The 19091-nt window shown below is 39.0% G+C and overlaps 1 protein-coding gene across 2 annotated transcripts; it reads right to left on the reverse strand.

Moving 5' to 3' along the window:
- Window positions 1–354: 354 nt before the first annotated feature.
- On the reverse strand, window positions 355–16603 carry LOC125297381 (interferon-induced protein 44-like). 2 transcript variants are annotated; one of them, XM_048247735.1, is made up of 7 exons: window positions 16489–16603; window positions 6277–6328; window positions 5786–5984; window positions 5460–5603; window positions 5191–5371; window positions 4892–4992; window positions 355–614 (listed from the first exon to the last, which is right to left on the reverse strand). In XM_048247735.1, the coding sequence occupies exons 1-7, from the start codon at window positions 16526–16528 to the stop codon at window positions 393–395; spliced, it is 939 nt and encodes a 312-aa protein (XP_048103692.1). In that variant the 5' UTR covers window positions 16529–16603; the 3' UTR covers window positions 355–392. The 2 variants fall into 2 exon arrangements, with proteins under 2 accessions (XP_048103692.1, XP_048103693.1); XM_048247736.1 differs by lacking the exon at window positions 16489–16603 and adding an exon at window positions 6140–6173 and having other exon boundaries at window positions 6277–6415.
- Between the last annotated feature and the right edge of the window lie 2488 nt (window positions 16604–19091).

Genomic DNA, 19091 nt, shown 5'->3' on the forward strand with positions numbered 1-19091 from the left:
CACTGGGCCAGATGTACGTACATTTGCGAACGTAGCGTTATCAGCGTCATGGACAAACCGCAGACTGCGAACGCTGTCAGACCCAAGTTTCCGTCTTATTTAGCAAACTAGTGTAAACTGCGTGAAACAAATACACCTGAAGTGGGCGCAAAAGCGTTAGTACATCTGGCCCACAGTGAGGTGAAGCACACACTAATCCCGGCGCAGTGAGCTGCCTGCAACAACAGCGGTGCTCAGGGAGTAGTAAGGGGTTAGGTGCCTTTCTCAAGGGCACTTCAGTCGTGCCTACTGGTCGGGGTTCGAACCAGCAACCCTCCGGTTACAAGTCCGAAGTGCTAACCAGTAGGCCACGGCTGCCCCTGGGTTGTTGCTGTCCACTAAAGGTCTCAAATCTATGTGAGTGAGAAAAAGGTTTCAGTGCTTTCATTGTGATCTCCCGCACCTTCAGGCTCCTTGATGTTCTCCACAAAATCATTGGCATAGTTCAGGATGTGTGTCAGTGTGAACAGCAGCAGTGCATCCATATCAGGGTTGAGCTGCTTCTCCTCATGGTAGTTCTTCACTGGGAAGATGTTGGTCATAGGAATTCCCAAGTCTTCATTACATGTTTGAGCCTAACACACACACACCTCAATAATCTTACAATTTGGTCTCTCTAGTATTTGCTTTGTAACTCAGGAATACATTGTCATGAAAAAGTCCACATAAATAAACTTTTACAAATGAACACTTGCCCAAGACAAATAGCTCATTTGACTTTGCAGTGGTGAGAAATATAATGTTAGAAAATGTATGGATATCATTATCTAAAGAGAGTCAACAAGCCTTCAATAAGCGCGTTTCCATTCAGATCATTCACATATTATATGAGCGTTCAATGTTTACAGAAAAAGGTACAAATGGAAGATGGAACAAATTTGAATCTATGTTTATTCAAATTTATTGTTTGAATCACGTTTGTACCTTTTGAAAATTGGAAGTTAATTCACCTCACTCTAAAAAATTGAATTTTCTGTGCACATTAGATGTTTGAATGTACATGTCAAGTGTTTCTAGTCAGGTTTTCTTAATTACATTAATACAAAGGATTAGATGTTAAAATCCCTGAGCCCCTGCTCAAGTTTAACTTTAAAAAGCACACTACCCACAAATCCGCCAACAAATGGTCACAAACACAATACAAATGGCCCATCCAACAGCAGTATATAGTATGCGGCATGTCATTGAGGTTATCAAGTGGGCACCCTCATTCACCGATGTTTCGTTAAGTTACTGTAGGCCCACGACACCTCATGAAGGCTTAACAGTGAAACCAGCGTCCTGGAGACACTCCCCTCCATGTTGCCACCATATTACCACATTGAAATATCCAATACCCAAAATACTCTTAACCAGCCCAGGCATGGTCAAGGTTGGCTAGGTTGGTCTGTCCCGTTGATGTGGACTGAACGATAGCCATAAAAACCCTGGCCAACCAACCATCAGCCTAGGCACAGCCCATCACAAACACAAAACAAATTAGCCAGTTAGCTTAGCCAGTTAGCTTAGGCCCCATCACAAACACAAAACAAATTAGCCAGTTAGCTTACGCCCCATGCTGCCACCATATTACGCGGGTTGTATTACCACAACAAACATCCAAATACCCTTAACCAACCTAGGCATGGTCTAAGTTGGCTAGGTTGGTCCGTCCCGTTGATGCGGACTGAACCATAAACCATAAAAAACCTTAGCCAAGTACCATCAACCTAGGCACAGTCTATCACAAACACAAAACAAATGAGCCAGTTAGCTTACCTTAGCTTGCGCCCCAGGAAGGGTAACTTCTCCTTACCCACAACCATTCGCTTGCCTGTTCTGCTGCTAAAGACATGTTACTAACCACCTGCCTTAGACTTCAACCACAAATGCCCAATTCAGACAGCAAGCCAATAGCAGATCTGGCCACAAAGCCACGTGCACCGATTTCAATAGGCCTTAATTGTGCACTCCAACCTCGCTTAGCTGCCTCCTCTGCTATTTCAGTGTATTTAGCTCTCTTCAGCTCATTGGCCACTTCCACTCTGTCTTCCCAAGGAACAGTAAGTTCAATGAAGTAAACTATCTTCTCTGAATCCGACCATAGAATTACGTCGGGTCGTAGCTTAGTACTCACTATATGTGGAGGTACCGCCATCTGCTGGCCAAGATCAACCTTCATTTCCCAGCCCGCCCCATTTTTCAACTGGCCGGTTTTACACCTGGCCTTCAAGGAACAAGGTTTATCCCCTGACGCATAAAAGTTAATTTGCCTTACCCCTTTACTAGCTGCTAATGAATTGACTTCTCTCCTTTTATCCTCTATTGCCGCTGCCACACATTTCAATACCTGGTTATGACGCCACGTATACCACCCCTGGGTGAGACTTACCTTGCACCCTGATAGGATATGGTGGAGACTGCCCACACACGAGCAAAGTATGCATTTATCATCCTCACCAAACCATTGACTTAAATTCTTGGGAGATGGGAGCACATCATATGTAGCACCTAACATAAATCTGATCCTACCAGCTTCCATGCCCCATAGATCTTTCCATTTAATCAGTCTTATTTCCACCCCTTCCCAGTTCACCCACTGCCCTTGTTTTGCCTGCGACACTGCCTTAGTACATCTTACAGCCTCCTCCTGTCTATGCATTTCCTCCACTACCATTTTCCTCTTTTCTCCTGCAGAAGCCTTACTCCACAAGGGTTTACTCATGCCCACCCCTAGACCCCCCCACCCGTGCTGCACATGGCCCATTATATCCCTATGCTTCAATGATGATTGAGCTTGCTTAACTCTGGGCTTAAATTTCACTGCGGGATTGCGGGTATTGCGCATAATTTGTTCAAGTCCCGCAACTCTAGCCATCATAATGCGAGAAATTCCTGCATTACAGCCTGTCTGATGACGTTAATATAGCCTAATCATTAAGTGGCGTGAATGCGATGCTATTGACCGGACTGATCAACTACCGAGTTGAATTGAACATAGCCTGAACAGACGCACACACACACGGAGAGAGAGAGAGAGAGAGAGAGAGAGAGAGAGAGAGAGAGAGAGAGAGAGAGAGAGAGAGAACCACTTTGCGCTTACGCAAATAGGCTGCGCAACCATGGCAAACTTTTACATCTGGAAATCTGGTAACTATCCTGCTAGCTCAGGTCACGTAACACTTGATCCCAGAAAGATTGTCTTCGACATGTTAGTTTTTGAACATTTATTGTATCTAATGACATAGAAAACATAATGATTTGCATACACATACCACACTATGCACAACTTTTATTCACTAGCGACTACAGCCTAAAACTGTCAGGTTGAAGGGGGGCTAATTACTCCATAGAATTACTCTCAGGTATTTTCTTAAAGTGACAGGCACTCAATTACACCTACTCATCACCAATGTGCACTCAATTGGACCTACACACCACATTAAAGATATGCCTAAGTGTTATAGGTTAAACGTCAATATGAGGCATTCAAATTACTAAATATGTTTAGCTACTAGTAATTACTAGTAAAATGCTATACTTTAAAAAATGCATTATTAAATAAATACACTCTATATGAATTCAAAAATATATGATAGAAACATATCACATAAGCTATCATTTTCAGTGTGTGTTTGTGTGTGTGGAGAGAGTCAAGCATAATCTAGGATGTCCACTGTTGTGAATGATCCCACTACAGTATATATTACTGATGACGTCAGGGTAGTGGGGGCCCCAAAATCAAACACTTTTTTTTTTTTAAAGTATCGAAGTATTGAAATCGCAATTCTTGACTTGGTATCAGAATCGACCCCCAATTGTGTAAATCCCCCCTACATGAATAACCTAAGGGGGGAATTCCCCCCCATTTTGAAAAATGAATTTTAAGCCCTGTTAACTGCCTGCTCTGGGTTCCACTTCCTCCCTGCATTAACTGTGGGTGCAACTTTGCTCACCACTGGGTCCTTGGAGAGTCATTTCCAATCTAGCCTTAGCACACTTAAATTCCTCTGTCAGACTAGATATTGGCAACTCTACAAATACCCTTCCCATACAAGGCTACACTGCTTAAGCAGCGTGGGACTCCGAGCCATTTTCTGACAAAGGAGTTGATCATTTTTTCCAACCTCTCTACCTTTGACAGAGGAACTTCATAAACTGTCAATGGCCACATTAGCCGAGGCAACAAACCAAACTGCAAACACCACAGCTTGAGCTTACCTGGCAGCCCTGACTTGTCAATTTTTGCAATACCTTGCCTAGTGACCTGTCTCAAGTCTTCAACCTGTGATTAATCACTAAGGCTTGCATCATAACACCTTCCCAGACTCTTCACTGGTTTCTCCAGAACTGTGGGAATCACCTCTTTATTTATAGCAAACTTCTTATCTGTTACCTTCCCTTTAGCAACTGAGAGACTCCTAGACTCACTTGGCTTCACCTTCATTCTGGCCCATTGCAGATTACTATTGAACTTATCCAGCAACCTGTTGGTGCATGGAACGGTTGACGTCAAGGTTGTCATGTCGTCCATGAAAGCCCTAATCGGGGGGAGGCGTGGCCCTCCCTGCAACTTCTCCCCACCCACTACCCATTTTGAGGCCCTAATGATGACCTCCATTGCCATTGTAAAAGCAAGTGGGGAGATGGTACATCCGGCCATGATTCCTATCTCAAGTTGTTGCCACCCTGTGGTGTACTCAGCTGTAGTAAAACATAATTGAATATCCAGAAAGTATGCTTTTACTAAGGCTTTTAATGCTACCTGGGATTCTGAAATAATCAAAGGCCTCCCACAACAGATTAATAGTGAAAATGCGTGTTAATAAAGTTGAATGCAAACCCACTTCACAAACTCCCTCATATAAATCACCTTTTGATGGATGGTCTTGCTCCAGTACATATGTTTGATGTCCTCCTTCACATGAGGACAAGCCTCGTCCACTTTTGTCAAGACGACCACCTGAGGGATCCCTGAAGTAAAATGATAATTACTCCTCCAACATACCTCTGGTTTGGAGTAAGCATAAGAAAGTAAGTAAACTAACTCAAGGAATGCAGCAGATGCAAACACAACTATGCAGCAACAAACAGGACAATATTCCATCATAATGCAGAACAAAGTTGTTACTAATTCAACCAATTTAGGTAATTATCTTGTTAGCTTCTCACTCAAATCACAAGCATTTTGACGAATGTTTTGCATCATCCCGATGAGGTTATTGTCCAAATGGCCACTGCCTGTGACGCTGTCTATTGGAAGGATGAACACCAAGCAGTGAACCTTGTCATTCACAGTTGGGCAGCTGTTGTACCCTGTGTCTTTTTCAGAGCATGGCCTTACAGGATTAAACTGCAGAGAGAGAGAGAGAGTTGATAAGATACCACTTAATAGTTCTATTTGGAAGTGCTTTTCTGTCCTTGTGTCTATGTGGTTGTACCGTGTAGCCCTCTTTGATGTGACCACTTAAGCTGTTGATGATGTCACTAGCCTGCACTCCAGAATCCTTGCCCAGGCCCATGACATCACTGATGACAAATGGTAGAATGCTTCCACGTTCATCTTCAAATTGGTTAGTTGTGAACTAATAACATTAAAACAACACACACATTGGAAGCAATTATAGTAACCTTGCAAAGCAGTTGAGTATTTTGCTGCTTCATAATTCCTGCTACATAATATTCATAACTATCAACCTTAAATCTAACTCAATCATTACATCAATACAATACTGAATGCAAACAGAATGCACAGAAACACTCTTACTGCGTGAGTAAAGCATCTGTCACCAGCTGCCACTGTGCAAGCTGTATTGACCATCCTGTTCTTGAAGATGCTCTTCACAGACTGAACGAAGCTGGACTTTCCAGATCCAACAGGGCCAATCACAAGGATGTGGAGATGCTCAACAGCAGGATTCTTGAGTTGAAGTTTCCTCAGATTCTTCTTCATCTCATTGTTTTTACTATATAAAACATATACAATATGTTCATGGCATATTCAATTAATCTATTTGAATATGTCTGAATATGGAGGAATGCAGCAGAATATTTCTATTTCTCAACAAATGCATTAATTATCATAATATAATAGACTGTGATGTTGATACACTACACTTACCCCCAGTTGATTTCACACCAGTCAGTTTCCATCACTAAAAGACAGAGAAAACCAATGAGATCAACCATGGTTTGAGTTTTGTTTACAATAAATGTGTGTGTGTGAACTTTTGTGAATGTCTTTGGAATGGGACTTACAAGGAGTTACTGGATCTGGTGGAGGTGGTGAACATGAAGATTCCTTTTTCACCTGCCAGAATAAAACACACAGTGAATTGTGTGTGTATGATTGGATTGTGTGCAATGTATTCCTGATGCTCAAGAGGCTACCTTCGAGAGAGAGAGAGAGAGAGAGAGAGAGATATGCACATTTAAAAGAATGTGCAAACTTTCAATGCTATACTAAGGAAGCTACCCTTATTTTAGAGACTGTACCTTTCTTAACCAGTAAGGACATTTAATCTGGAAAGGCAAGTTATTCAATTAGCACACAGAATAAGGTGACCAGAAGTCCCGGTTTAACCAAATTTGAGTTTTGTGTCCCGAGTCCCGACAAAAGCCTCTCAGGACACTAAAATGTCCCGGTTTACAAACAACCACTATTAAAGTGGTCAGTGGCGCAAAAAGTGGGTATGCGCTATATGCGGCGCATAGGGGCGCAGCTCCATGGGGGAGCCAAAGCGATGGTAAAAAATATATTTGGTATTTTCTATATGTAGCTACTGCTGTCCGTTTCTAAATCATTTCAACATTTTCTCAATGTTCTATAACATTTTAGAGGACTAACAGGCTAGAGTAGGCGCCCTATCTCATAAGATTCCATCATAGAATTTTGACATAGAAGAGGGTGTGGGGGCGCCGTGAGCGCTGGGCAAGCAGATAGGCCTACGAGTAGTGAGTTGCCGTCTATGGAAAAAGATGGATACAGCAAAAAAAAGCTGTTGGCGACTAAAAATAGAAAAATAAAGAGGGAAAAGGAGATGGCATGTCAAGGGATGCAACAGCAGTTAAATAAGTGGACGGTGAAAGGCAACAGGTAGGATTTAAAGTGATGACGTCTGTGCTTGGAGGCTTGCAAATATGAATGTTAACAGACTAACTAGCGTTTGTTAAGCATAATGCCGATTGAAACATAGCCTATTCCATTCAGATAGCTAGGTGGCTACCATGCTCATACTGCACTTTTAATGGCCAACTGCAAACAGAAATGTCACACTAGCAGCAACTCATTACATGTTTCCATATCCTAACAATGAAGGCTCCTTGTAATAACTTGTGAATGTTGTCAATGTGGTGCAAACAAACAAGGCTAGAGTAGGCCTATCAGCCTTCAAGTTAAACATCAAATTGGCAGCATTTCTTTAAAAACATATTCAATAGACACTAATGCACAGTAATAGTGTAAATTATTGGCCTTTTGTTTTGCTTTAGTTGTTTGTGTGTTTTTTTTTTTTTTTTTTTTTTTTGGGGGGCAATATTGTTGTTGCATACCCCTCAAAAATGGGTAGCTGCGCCCCTGAGTGTGGTCTTATTATAGCCTGATCATTAACTAAACCCAGCCTGGCTAGTGCCACCACTTCTCAATGAGACGTGGTCTGGGAACCAAACGTTAATTTTCTCGTATTTGAAAAAAATGCCCAGATCCGTTTATTGGGTGCCACGGATGTCTATCAAATGCGTCTGTGCATAGCTCATCATCGTCTTGCTTTCCCCCTTGTTCTGTGATTGGTCTCCTATCTCAGGCGAAAATTTGCTCCATGGTCTCCAGGCTGCCTTAGCAGCGTGAATCAAATCGCGCGCAAGGCAGCATGGTATGGAGTGAGGATTGTCTCAAAATGATTTAAATATATATAAAAGGATATATATACATATACATACATTTATAAATATCCAAATACAAAATACAAATATAAAAATGTGACATACAAATAAATAAACAAATTTATATAAATAAACGTGTCTTTGTATATATTTTCGAGATTTGAAAATAAATATGCTTGACTTTGTATGTGGAATCTGCATTTGTGAATCTCCTTTTTGCTTTTATGTCGATGACGTAATTTTGAGACATTCCTACTGCACACCAAGATCCACAAATAAATACCACTAGATTTGAATGCGAAGACACCCTCAACTGAACAACCAGCAGATGACAGTGTTGTACAACATGTCTGTTATCAACTGATAGCAACTGAATCTTTCCGACGCTGTTTTCCCTAGTTCAGTTCAGTCAAGTGGTCTATGACTACAGGGCTCGAAATTAACTTTTTTTCTCAGTGTCCCGCAGCTGTCCCGAATTCTACTTGCCACTGTCCCGGACTTAAACACCAGTGTCCCAAATTCAAGTTCTTGTTTTTAATAAACAGCATAATAATCAGTAACTTGCATCACTTAATTAACTCGTTCTGGTCCACCATGTCAGTTCTGAACAATTTATTAAACACCATTTCATTAATCATCTGCTGTTTCACACAACACTCATTTTCAGAGATTGCGCTTTTGGCTCTTTTTTGAGGTTGCACTAAACATTCATTGTCCATCGTTTTGACGGACAGGGGCCTAGCGTGGGAAATTACCACAAAGCTGTCAGATAGGCTAGCCTACTCTCCTGCCACGCTCTCACCCTCAAATGCGTTCCCAATTAAATGAATTAGCAAAATGTAGTTAGAATATGTATCTCGATGTAACAAGCTGTTTTGACATTGTAAACGTTCTCTAAGAAGAGTGTAAAGCAGTTTGCAGTACCCTAAAGTTAACCACAACGTCGTCTATTGCTGGAAAAAATAGCGAGCGGCCTATTTTAATAATTTGATAAACTAATATAAATGCTCGGCGGGCCGGATTAAAGTGCATGGCCGCAGTTTGGACACCCCTTAGAACTGCCACAGCGAAATGTCAAATGCTAACTTAAATAACTGTTTTCATTGTTATAGGCTACCTTGCAACACTATCGTTTTGTCAAATCGCAGTTGCAGTAGGCTATTTAGCTCAGCATGATATTGGTGACGTTTGTCTGTCAATGACAGAAAACACGTACCGTTTTAGTCAGAGAGGACTGTCATCTCGTTTTTTTTTAGAACACCAGTGTAACCTTAGGCCTACACTATCAGTCAAAAATGTTCACAATGTCATGAAAACAAATGCCATTTACCTGCCTGCTAGTTAGGTAAGTTAACCTCTATATCGGAAAGTGACCCATTAGGCCTACTGCCCTTGCCCTATTTTTGTGTCGGCCTATAAGTCACAATATTCATTTAACCAATACGGCAGATTCCTAAGGAAACGCAAGCACCCAGCCCATTTGGGTATCTTACTATATTTGTACCAAAAATAACATTGTAGCCTACAGTGATTTGAAGAGCAGTAGCCTAAACAGTGTTGTAAGGCTGCGTGTACAAAACCGCTTTACAGATTTCTTTACAGATCAGCTGGCTAACGCTGCTTTTGCCAGCTGCCCGTCACGCCAGGTCAAATTTTGTATAGGCCAGATTCTGTATTTTATTCAGACAAGAAAGATACGTTTAGATTCCCATGTGAACAGTTTAGGGAAAAAGTACCTATTTTGAAATTAGCTTTGCCATTTTTTCTACTGTCCCAGAGTTGTCCCAGACAGCATTCTATTGTGTCCCGGAAGCATTTTTTATGGTCCCCGGGACGTCAAACATCGTTAATTTCGAGCCCTGTATGACTAGCAGGATTAACGACATGGAAGACACTGGATTAAATGGATAGGTAAGTAGTAACAACTAGCCAGAACGATTTATTATCGGTTTCGATGTCTAGTGCCGTTTTTAATTTCATAGACTGTAAATAAGTCCATTTAGTCAGTGTACAGCTGCTAACGTTAACAGCTAGCTAAACAGCTGGTGCCTGTTCAGCTTTGTTAGTGCCTGCACAAAACACATTAAGTTAAGATTTCCCTTAAAATCTGATTTATGGCCCCTTTAAAATAAAATGTAGTTTTCCCTAAAGTTATTGTGTCTTGCAACTCAAGTGACAGGCTGTGTTCGTGTTCGCTGTTTTACAGATGTTGCAGATCTTACATTACAGATGTTAACATAGCTTCTAGGTTAACGTAACGTGAGAGCCAGCTCAGCTGAGATCGCTATCTGACAGACTGCCATTAATGTCAATATTGCTAAATGGACTTATTTATACAGTCTATGAAATTAAAAATGGCACTACACATCGAAACCGATAATAAATCGTTCTGGCTAGTTGTTATTACTTACCCCTCCATTTAATCTAGTGTCTTCCATGTCGTTAATCCTGCTATCATAGACCACTTGACTGAACTGAACTAGGAAAAACAGCGTCAGAAAGATTCAGTTGCTATCAGTTGATAACAGACATGTTGTACAACACTGCCATCTGCTGGTTGTTCAATGGAGGGTGTCTTCGCATTCAAATCTAGTGGTATTTATTTGTGGATCTTGTTTTTTTTTTTTTTTTTTTTTTTTTTTAAAGACATACAATAATACATTAAATACACAACATACAGGGGTACAGCCACAGTCACATTAGGCCAAGGAGGACGGGCAGGTAGGCAGAAAAAAAAAAAAAAAAAAAAAAACACATTAATAACCCTTTGAGGTCACATACGACTCATACAGAATCAGAGTTCTCATGGCCTTAGTATTTTTTGAGTACCTAATTGAATCAATGTAATGTCTAAACTCAATCATAAAAAAACAGAAAAAAAATGGTTTAGAACCACTGAATTTGCTCCTATGGATGTGGTATTTAGCATATAGAAATAAAAGATTTATAATGAAGTGTTTACCTTCATATTCAGCTTCAAAGTCAAACATACCAAAAAAAATATCCTTAAAACAAAATGAAAAATCTGGGATTAATACTGTGTGAATGAACTTTAGGAATTCTGACCAGAATTTCACTGTGTGGGTACAACTCCAAAAAAGATGTGACACGTTTTCATCAGTGCTATTACAAAATGAGCAGCTGGACTCAATATCCTGCTTGTATCTTTTAAGGAAGGATTTTGCTGGATAAAACCTGTGTATTAGTTTAAATGAAATCTCTCTCACTTTATTAGTGACAATGTATTTGAAAGGCAAGGACCACACTTTCTTCCAAGGGATATTCTCTACTATACCATTCCAGTATGGAATAACATAGGGAATAGTAACAATTTCAGTCTGGAATAACGCTCTGATCTTCCTATTGATACTGTGATTTTCTACTGAGAAGCATAGACGACCCACAGTAGTATCAAGTAAATTGTTTAGATGAGTAAGTGGTTGTGGGGGAGTATTACCCTTTAACAACATTATAATCCCAGTGGGAATTGCATCAAAAACAATAGCATATTCCTTTACAGTTACTGGAATTTGATAAATTCTTAGGAATTCTGAGTATTTGTATAGTTTACCATTCAAATCAAAAAGTTGACTAACAAGTGTAATGTTATTGTTGAACCAGTTTTCAAAAAAAAAGAGATTTGTTTTTGTAGAGAATATTCTCGTTATTCCAAATGTAACATTTGTGAGGTGAGAAGTTATGCTTATATATGAGAGACCATGCCAAAAGCATTTGCTTGTGAAAGTTAGACAATTTGATAGGGATTTTACTAATCTTATAATTGCACATCAATAAAAACTCCAGGCCACCAACTTTAGAAAAAATATAGTTAGGGATAAAGTTCCATAAGGATGCAGGGTTATTAATAAATTGTCTAAGCCAATTTATTTTGAAAGTGTTATTTAAGGTTGTGAAGTCTAAAAAGTTCAACCCCCCCCCCAATTGATTAGAGTTCATTATAACAGACTTTTTAATATAATGTATTCTGTTTTTCCATATAAAGTTAAACAACATAGAATCAATTTTTTTGGACAAGCTACTATCTACCGCTAAAGAGAGAGTACCATAAGTAAGTCTGGATATACCATCAGCTTTTGAGATAAGTAACCATGATTCTTTCCTCTAAAAGATAAAGTCTAAAAGAGCTTTTGCAACCATGAATTCAGTTTGTTGACTGATTTTAATCTGCCTATCAGCAATTAAGATTCCTTGCAAGGCACTGTTTGAAATATAAAGAGCCAGGATTTGAGAAGCTATTAGGAACAAGTAAGGTGAGATAGGACAACCTTGCTTGATCCCACGAGAGACATTAAACCTTGGCGATGTACCAAGATTTAATTTTACTGCACTATTGCCATTCTTATACAGGGTTCTAATAGTTTTACAAAAAAAATGACCAAAACCAAACTTATCAAGAGCTTTCAAAATGAAGCCATGTTCAAGAGAGTCAAAAGCTTTATAAAAATCAAGAAACATAAGAAAACTATTATCATTGATAAGATCGTTATAGTCTAGCACATCCAAAATCAGTCTAACATTGTTAGCAATATGACGTTTCCTTATGAACCCAGATTGTGACTCATCAATGATAGAGTCCAGAACGTATTTCAATCTATTAGCAAATATGATAGCCAACACTTTATAATCATTATTTAGCAGTGTGATTGGACGCCAGTTCTCTAAATTTTCCTTATCTTTATTTGGTTTGGGAATCAGGATGATGTTACCTTGAGTCATACTTGTTGGAAGAGCTTCACTATGAATACTTTCTGAGAAAACATTTAGCAAAAAAGGGAGATAGTTCTTTGTCAAACATTTTATAGAACTCAGAGGTAATACCATCACACCCTGGGCTTTTATTAATTTTAAGACTATCAATCGCTTTCAATACCTCATCATTAGAGATATTATAATCACATGCATCCCTATCCTCTCTGGAAAATGACTCTACAATGGTTAATTGAATCTATAAATGAGTTAGCGTTCACGTCACAGTATTTAGAGGTATATAGATTGCTGTAAAAACGGTGGCAAAAGGTAGAAATATCTTTGGGATTATCAACTATCTGGTCATCTATTTTTAGTTTGTCGATCGTAGCAAGAAGAGATCTATTTTTTTCCAATCTAAAAAAGTAGGCTGAGTTTTGCTTGCCCTCCTCTAACCATTTGGATCTAGATCGAATGTATGCACCCTTAGCTTTTTCTATATATAATTCATCCAGTTTATTTTGTAAGTGCATATATTCAGTCCTCTCCAATTCAGATAAGGGCTCCTTTTGAAAAAGAGACGCCAGCTGCATGGTAATCTCGTCTTCACTTGCTCTTTTTTGTTTAGCCAGATCAGACTTCCCTAGCTCATATTTTAACAGTTCCCAATTCCTCCCGTAAGATTTCTGGGTTTCTGCAAGGTTCCAGTATGTTATTATTAGATCTTTAACTTTTTCTTTAACTTGTGAGTAGTTCAAAAGAGAACTATTTAATTTCCAGAAAGTTGCTATTGGGCCTGTATGACTTCCAGGCAAGGATATTGATAGATAGATTGCTTTATGATCAGTCAACGGAGTATTACAAATATGAACTGAAATTTTATCGTTTATCAGGCATTTGGAAACTAGCCAATAATCAATTCTAGACTGTCTTGAACTGTCCTTATTAGACCAAGTATATTGTCGCTCAAATGGAAACAATTTCCTCCAGACATCAACTAGTTCAAACTTCTCCATAAAACATTTTAGAGTTGAATTGAGAGATGCTGAATTCCTTGGGGGGTATCGGTCTATGTTGTTATTTAAGGCTATATTAAAGTCTCCACCTAAGATTAAAGAAGCATTAGGATATTTAGTTAACCAGTAAGAGACCTTATCTTCCAAAGTATCAAACAGTGTACTATTCTCCAGAGATGATTGGTATCCATAAATGTTAATTACAATAATAGTAAGACTGTTTATGGCTATAATCATACTGACAAAGTGACCTGAAACATCTGTATCGGTCTCCATAACATTTCCCTTAAAGTTGTGTTTGAAAATCCCTACTCCAGCTGAATGTTCAGATCCGTGTGCTAACCATATGTTGTTCCCCCATTGTGATTTCCAAAAGTTAGTGTCAATTGGAGTTGAGTGACATTCTTGAAAAAAATAAAAATCTGCCTTGTATTTCTTTGCAAACAAAAAATAAAGCCTTATGTTTCACATTATCTTTCAGACCCCTAACATTAATTGACAATAAAGACAAAGACATAGAACAATACTGTGAATTAAACACAGATAACTAGAGTAAAATACAATACTTCCCTCTATGAACACTTAATCGCAGACTAACTCTGCAGCAGAGGAACAAAACCTAGTTAAGATAACAAGGGCATATTTTCCAACCTGTTCAATATACATGCTGAATGGGCACCAAAAAAGAACCTATTGAATTCCACACAAGGGTACTTTAACAACGTAAACCCCTTCTTTACCTAAAATAAAGATAATACTAAAATAATAATAATAAAAAAAAGTAGTTGGTGATATCTCATCACCATATACGGCTCTGCGAATCACAAAACATAAGCGCCATCTTCTGGCGAATAACGGTAGTGGCCTACGAGATTCGCGCATGAAAGAACACAATTCTATGTCTATCTATGAGAATATTAATAACTTCATCATTACCCATTTAAGACTGGACCAAATTAAATTTCGGACAGCACCAGCAAAAATTACAGCCTAGTGGCAGTAAAACAACCTTCATTCACAAATGATTAGCTGTGACTTTTTTACCATCAATGTACGCAAAGGACCCTTTGAAGCCTGCTTTCTTCCCCTCCTTCCTCGCTCGTTCAACCAACGGCCACAGTTTGTTTCTGATGTCCTTGGACTCCTGAGTCAGATCTTCATATAGTTTTATTTTATTTTCCTTGAGTATGGCTGCTGATCTAGCATCCCTCCAGATTCTGTCCCTATGCGATCTTGATAGGAACTGCACGATAATGCGACGGCTGGAGTTCATCTGAGCAGAGCGGGGACCCAGTCTGTGCACAATGTCCACGGAGTAGGCCAGATGATGAGCGATGTCAGGGGAGACCTGGCTGAAAATGTCAATGATGATATTCTTAACGTTCTCTCCAGTTTGCTCAGGAATGCCAGCAACTCGCAGGTTCCATCTTCTTTTGTATGCATCCAGGTCGCCACATCTGTCCCGGAGAACGCCATTTTCCTTTTCTAAGATGTCAACTTTGTCCTGTAGGGATACAAACTTTATGTGTCATGTCTTCTACTTGTTTCCCCATGGAGTCAAGGACATCGGTGACGCTTTTGATGGAGTTGGTGTTGTCTTTAACCGTTACTTCTAATGATTGAAGTCGTCTGAGTGACTCCTCTTGCATCTTTTCAATTCTTTCCATTACTGTTAACAGACGAGAGTTGGACACAGGCTCAGAGTCATTCTCGCCGCTTGTTAAGTAACTTGGATTTCTTTGCTGCTTTCATGGTGGTTTAGGGAGTTTCTAATATTAAAGGCGCCGCCAAACACATCTCAGTTTGCTCTGATAGTGTTGAAGTGTTTTCAGATTCAGTTTGGTCACTCGGAGATTTCTTGGCATAAGAATGCATTACGGTATGTATATCTTCCATTTCTTCCATGGTCCAAAATGTTTTCGAGGAAAAATAATTTAAAAAAAGTGCACTATAGTTAGTTTCTTAGAATTCAGGTTACTGGTATTTAGCAGGTTGCTCGAACCTTCAGGAAAACTCGTCAACTCGGCTAGCAACGTTTGTTCGAGAAAAGAAATAAAGAAAAAACACTTGAATGAAAAGCCCTTTTTGAGAGTTGTCGACTTCTTCTGTTCAGCCCTTAGTCATGTTTAGTTGTTAAGAACGTTCGTTTTACTCCTCACACTGCAGAGCCACGCAGTAAGGATGTTACCGAGACGCCATCTTGGACCCCTCCTCATTTTGTGGATCTTGGTGTGCAGTAGGAATGTCTCAAAATTACGTCATCGACATAAAAGCAAAAAGGAGATTCACAAATGCAGATTCCACATACAAAGTCAAGCATATTTATTTTCAAATCTCGAAAATATATTTACAAAGATACGTTTATTTATATAAATTTGTTTATTTATTTGTATGTCACATTTTTATATTTGTATTTTGTATTTGGATATTTATAAATGTATGTATATGTATATATATCCTTTTATATATATTTAAATAATTTTGAGAAAATCCTCACTCCATAGCATGGGAACACCCAGGCTAAACTAAACCCATGTAGAAAGACTAAAGCGTATGATTTTGATAATGTATGTGCGTGGGTCAGCCAATCGTAATAGTCCGCATAATCTTTGTAATCCAACCTTACAGTGTATCTCTGTAAACATTATTGCATTGCCTCATCATATTTGCCTCATTTTAATGGTTAGGACTGTAACGGTGCGGTTGCCCGTTACGGCTACAGTTAATTTCATACAGGAGCTAAATACAAAGAACGGACAACGTGATTTACAAACACACTTTGTTTGCACACACGAACACGAACGGCATCCAGCATGGTTGCAGCAACTGCAAACCACAAACGCATACAGGACAATATAAGCCTTACTTTCAGGCTGGCCAACTGAAGGTTGAGGGAACACGGACATTCAGCAAACTTTTCATTGTGTCGGACAATAGCGCTTCCTGGTCTGGGGACGGAGAAAAGACCCGACGGAAAGTCGCAAGGAACAATATACGTTCGTGGAGTGTGACTTACTGCAGGTCAGGTCAAGTGTGCAGGGCAAGAGGGGTGTTTGGGACGTTCTGGTTATGTATGCTATGTATTAGGTTATGAAGTTAGATAATAGGATTGCCTTGTTATGAAACTGTGGGTTTTATGGTATGGAATGTATTATTGGATATTTATATGGAGAAGATGTGTTTTGTTAATTAATTGATTGATTGATTGATTGATTGATTGATTGATGGTGCATTGGTTTAGTTGGCAGAGTTAAATTCTCTGGTGGGACTATGGTTGAGAGCAGAAGGAGGTAGAATGGTCTGAGGTGAGCAAGTGATAGCCCCTGCTAATAGGCCTAACACTCGTTTTGTGATTTGCAGCAGTTTGCCCTATGATTGAAAAGGGTTGTCAAAGTTAATTTGATATATTTTGGAAGCTCATTGATTGATTTGAGATTATTGTTTGGAGTTTGGTTTTTCTTTTTCTTTTTCCGATTTTCTCCATACTGGTTCATGCATGCAGCTGCTAAGGTGGAAATAAAAACCTGGCTACTTTTGAGAAACATCACCACTGTCTCCTGTTTCCATCACCGCAACGCCATCCAGATCACAAGGACTAGCCTGGAAAATCCAGACCCTGATAATCTAGAAAGATTAAGGGTCTGGCAAAGAACAATGTAATGTCCCAACTCGAGGGGCGGTAACAAGCATGCATTTAAAAATCTCACTGCACGCAATTGGATAAAACCAGACCATGTTTACTCTGAATTATTTCGGACTTCGACGCAATCGCCTAACACTACGACCAATGTCCTCCAACGCTGCAGCGCTGTCTTCATCAGTTTAGCTGGTTCCCCGGTGTGTGTCATTGTGCTCTCGCGAGAACTTTGGATTTCCAGGGTAGGTTAGGACCTATAATACCTCCATGGTCAGGACAATGCTGAAGAGAAAGTTATCATTCTCAAAATAACCTATGGCAGAGTTTGAAATTTAGCAAGTATCTATTCAATTCTGTAAGCAACAGCTATGGAAATTAAGATAAAAACACAAAACATCTAGTTGGTATTCTTTTCAGTATAAAGAGCCTTACCTACCACGTTTTCCTAAAATCATTTGACTTAATTTAAGAAGAGGTTCACTTATTTTAAGACATCTCATCCTGAAAACAAGCAAATTTGTCTGCCAATACAATAAGCAAATTTGTACTAAAAACAAGCAAAATATTCTGCCCTAATTTGCCTTAATAAGACTCCTTTAAATAAGTCGAAGTCTTCAAAAATGAAGTCAAAATGATCTTTTGAGAGAGCGCTAGGTAAGTCTCTTCATACTAAATAAAATACCAAATAAATTTTTGATCTTACATAAGATTAATAAAACTTGATTAGATTTATTTTTTTACAGTGGGGCAATTCCATGGAAAATTACATTTTTGTAACATCCATAACGCTAATAAAATGTGATGGTATGGTATATGATAAGAATGATTACATGAGATTTGAGCATTTGCTATTTTTGGCTGAAGAATGTACATGAGAAAAAATGCACAAAAAATGAATGTTGTCATTCACATCATACAAATGCCAAGACATTTCACTGGCGTTATGGACAGTGTTGGGAGGGTTACTTTCAAAACGTATTCCGTTACAGAATACATGCCCAAAAACGTAATTTGTAACATATTCCGTTACGTTACTCAACTGAGTAATGTATTATGAATACTTAGATTACTTCCGCATTGAATTGCATTTTATAAGTGTAGGAATGCGGCCATCAAATCCTGCTTAGGCCTACTAAACAGGCCTATTCTGGTGTGTTCTTCTGTTCCAAATGGCTGATGGGAGAATGTAAAGTCAACTAAGCCATCTAATACAACTTTAAAATAGCAGGGTGACCATTAAAACTACAGCAGGCGACTAGGCTACTTAAAACAAACAAAATAAATAGGCTACTTTAAGGGCGTAGCCAGAAATTATAATTATGGCGTGCCTGTGAGATTTTTCAGTGGCATCAACCCAGTACAAGTGAGGGGCGCATATGACAGGTGGAACGCAAATGACCTGTAAATGTAAACACTATAGGCTACTGTATATCAGTGCTCTCAAAATGAACGTGATCGCGTAATGACAATCAAAAAACGCACGTTAAAATATGGTACTCGCAAGAATAATTCTTCAGAGGCTGCACCATATAATTCTTTTTAAAACGTAAATGTAGATCTAATTAGAAAAAAATAGTAATCCATAAAGCTATTTTAACTTAAAATAAAAAAAACTTAGAATGCAGTGCCTATTTTAGAGATTGGTTTTATTGTAGGTCTAAATCAACACGTGAACTAGGCTTTGTTTATTGCTTAGTAAACTGTGTAACCGATTGGCTGAAGTAGCCTGAGCTATTAATACTTGGGAAAATATCCTTTGAACAGACATCAGGAACCACGATCAGTGAGGAACAGGAGTTACCTCCACTTACTTTACTCCTAATTTGCTGTGC

Source organism: Alosa alosa, chromosome 7 (genome assembly GCF_017589495.1).
Source record: "Alosa alosa isolate M-15738 ecotype Scorff River chromosome 7, AALO_Geno_1.1, whole genome shotgun sequence".
In the NCBI taxonomy this organism is placed as follows: Eukaryota; Metazoa; Chordata; class Actinopteri; order Clupeiformes; family Clupeidae; genus Alosa; species Alosa alosa.

What these genes read in the sequence shown, in the direction of transcription:
- LOC125297381 (XM_048247735.1), bottom strand. Translation starts at nt 16,528, where the DNA reads ATGTCCGTGTTCCCTCAACCTTCAGTTGGCCAGCCTGAAA. An exon ending in ACATCAAAGAGGGCTACACG is followed by an intron (nt 5,372 to 5,459) that starts GTACAACCACAT and finishes CTCTCTCTGCAG; the next exon opens with TTTAATCCTGTAAGGCCATG. An exon ending in TCAAAATGCTTGTGATTTGA is followed by an intron (nt 4,993 to 5,190) that starts GTGAGAAGCTAA and finishes ATTTTACTTCAG; the next exon opens with GGATCCCTCAGGTGGTCGTC.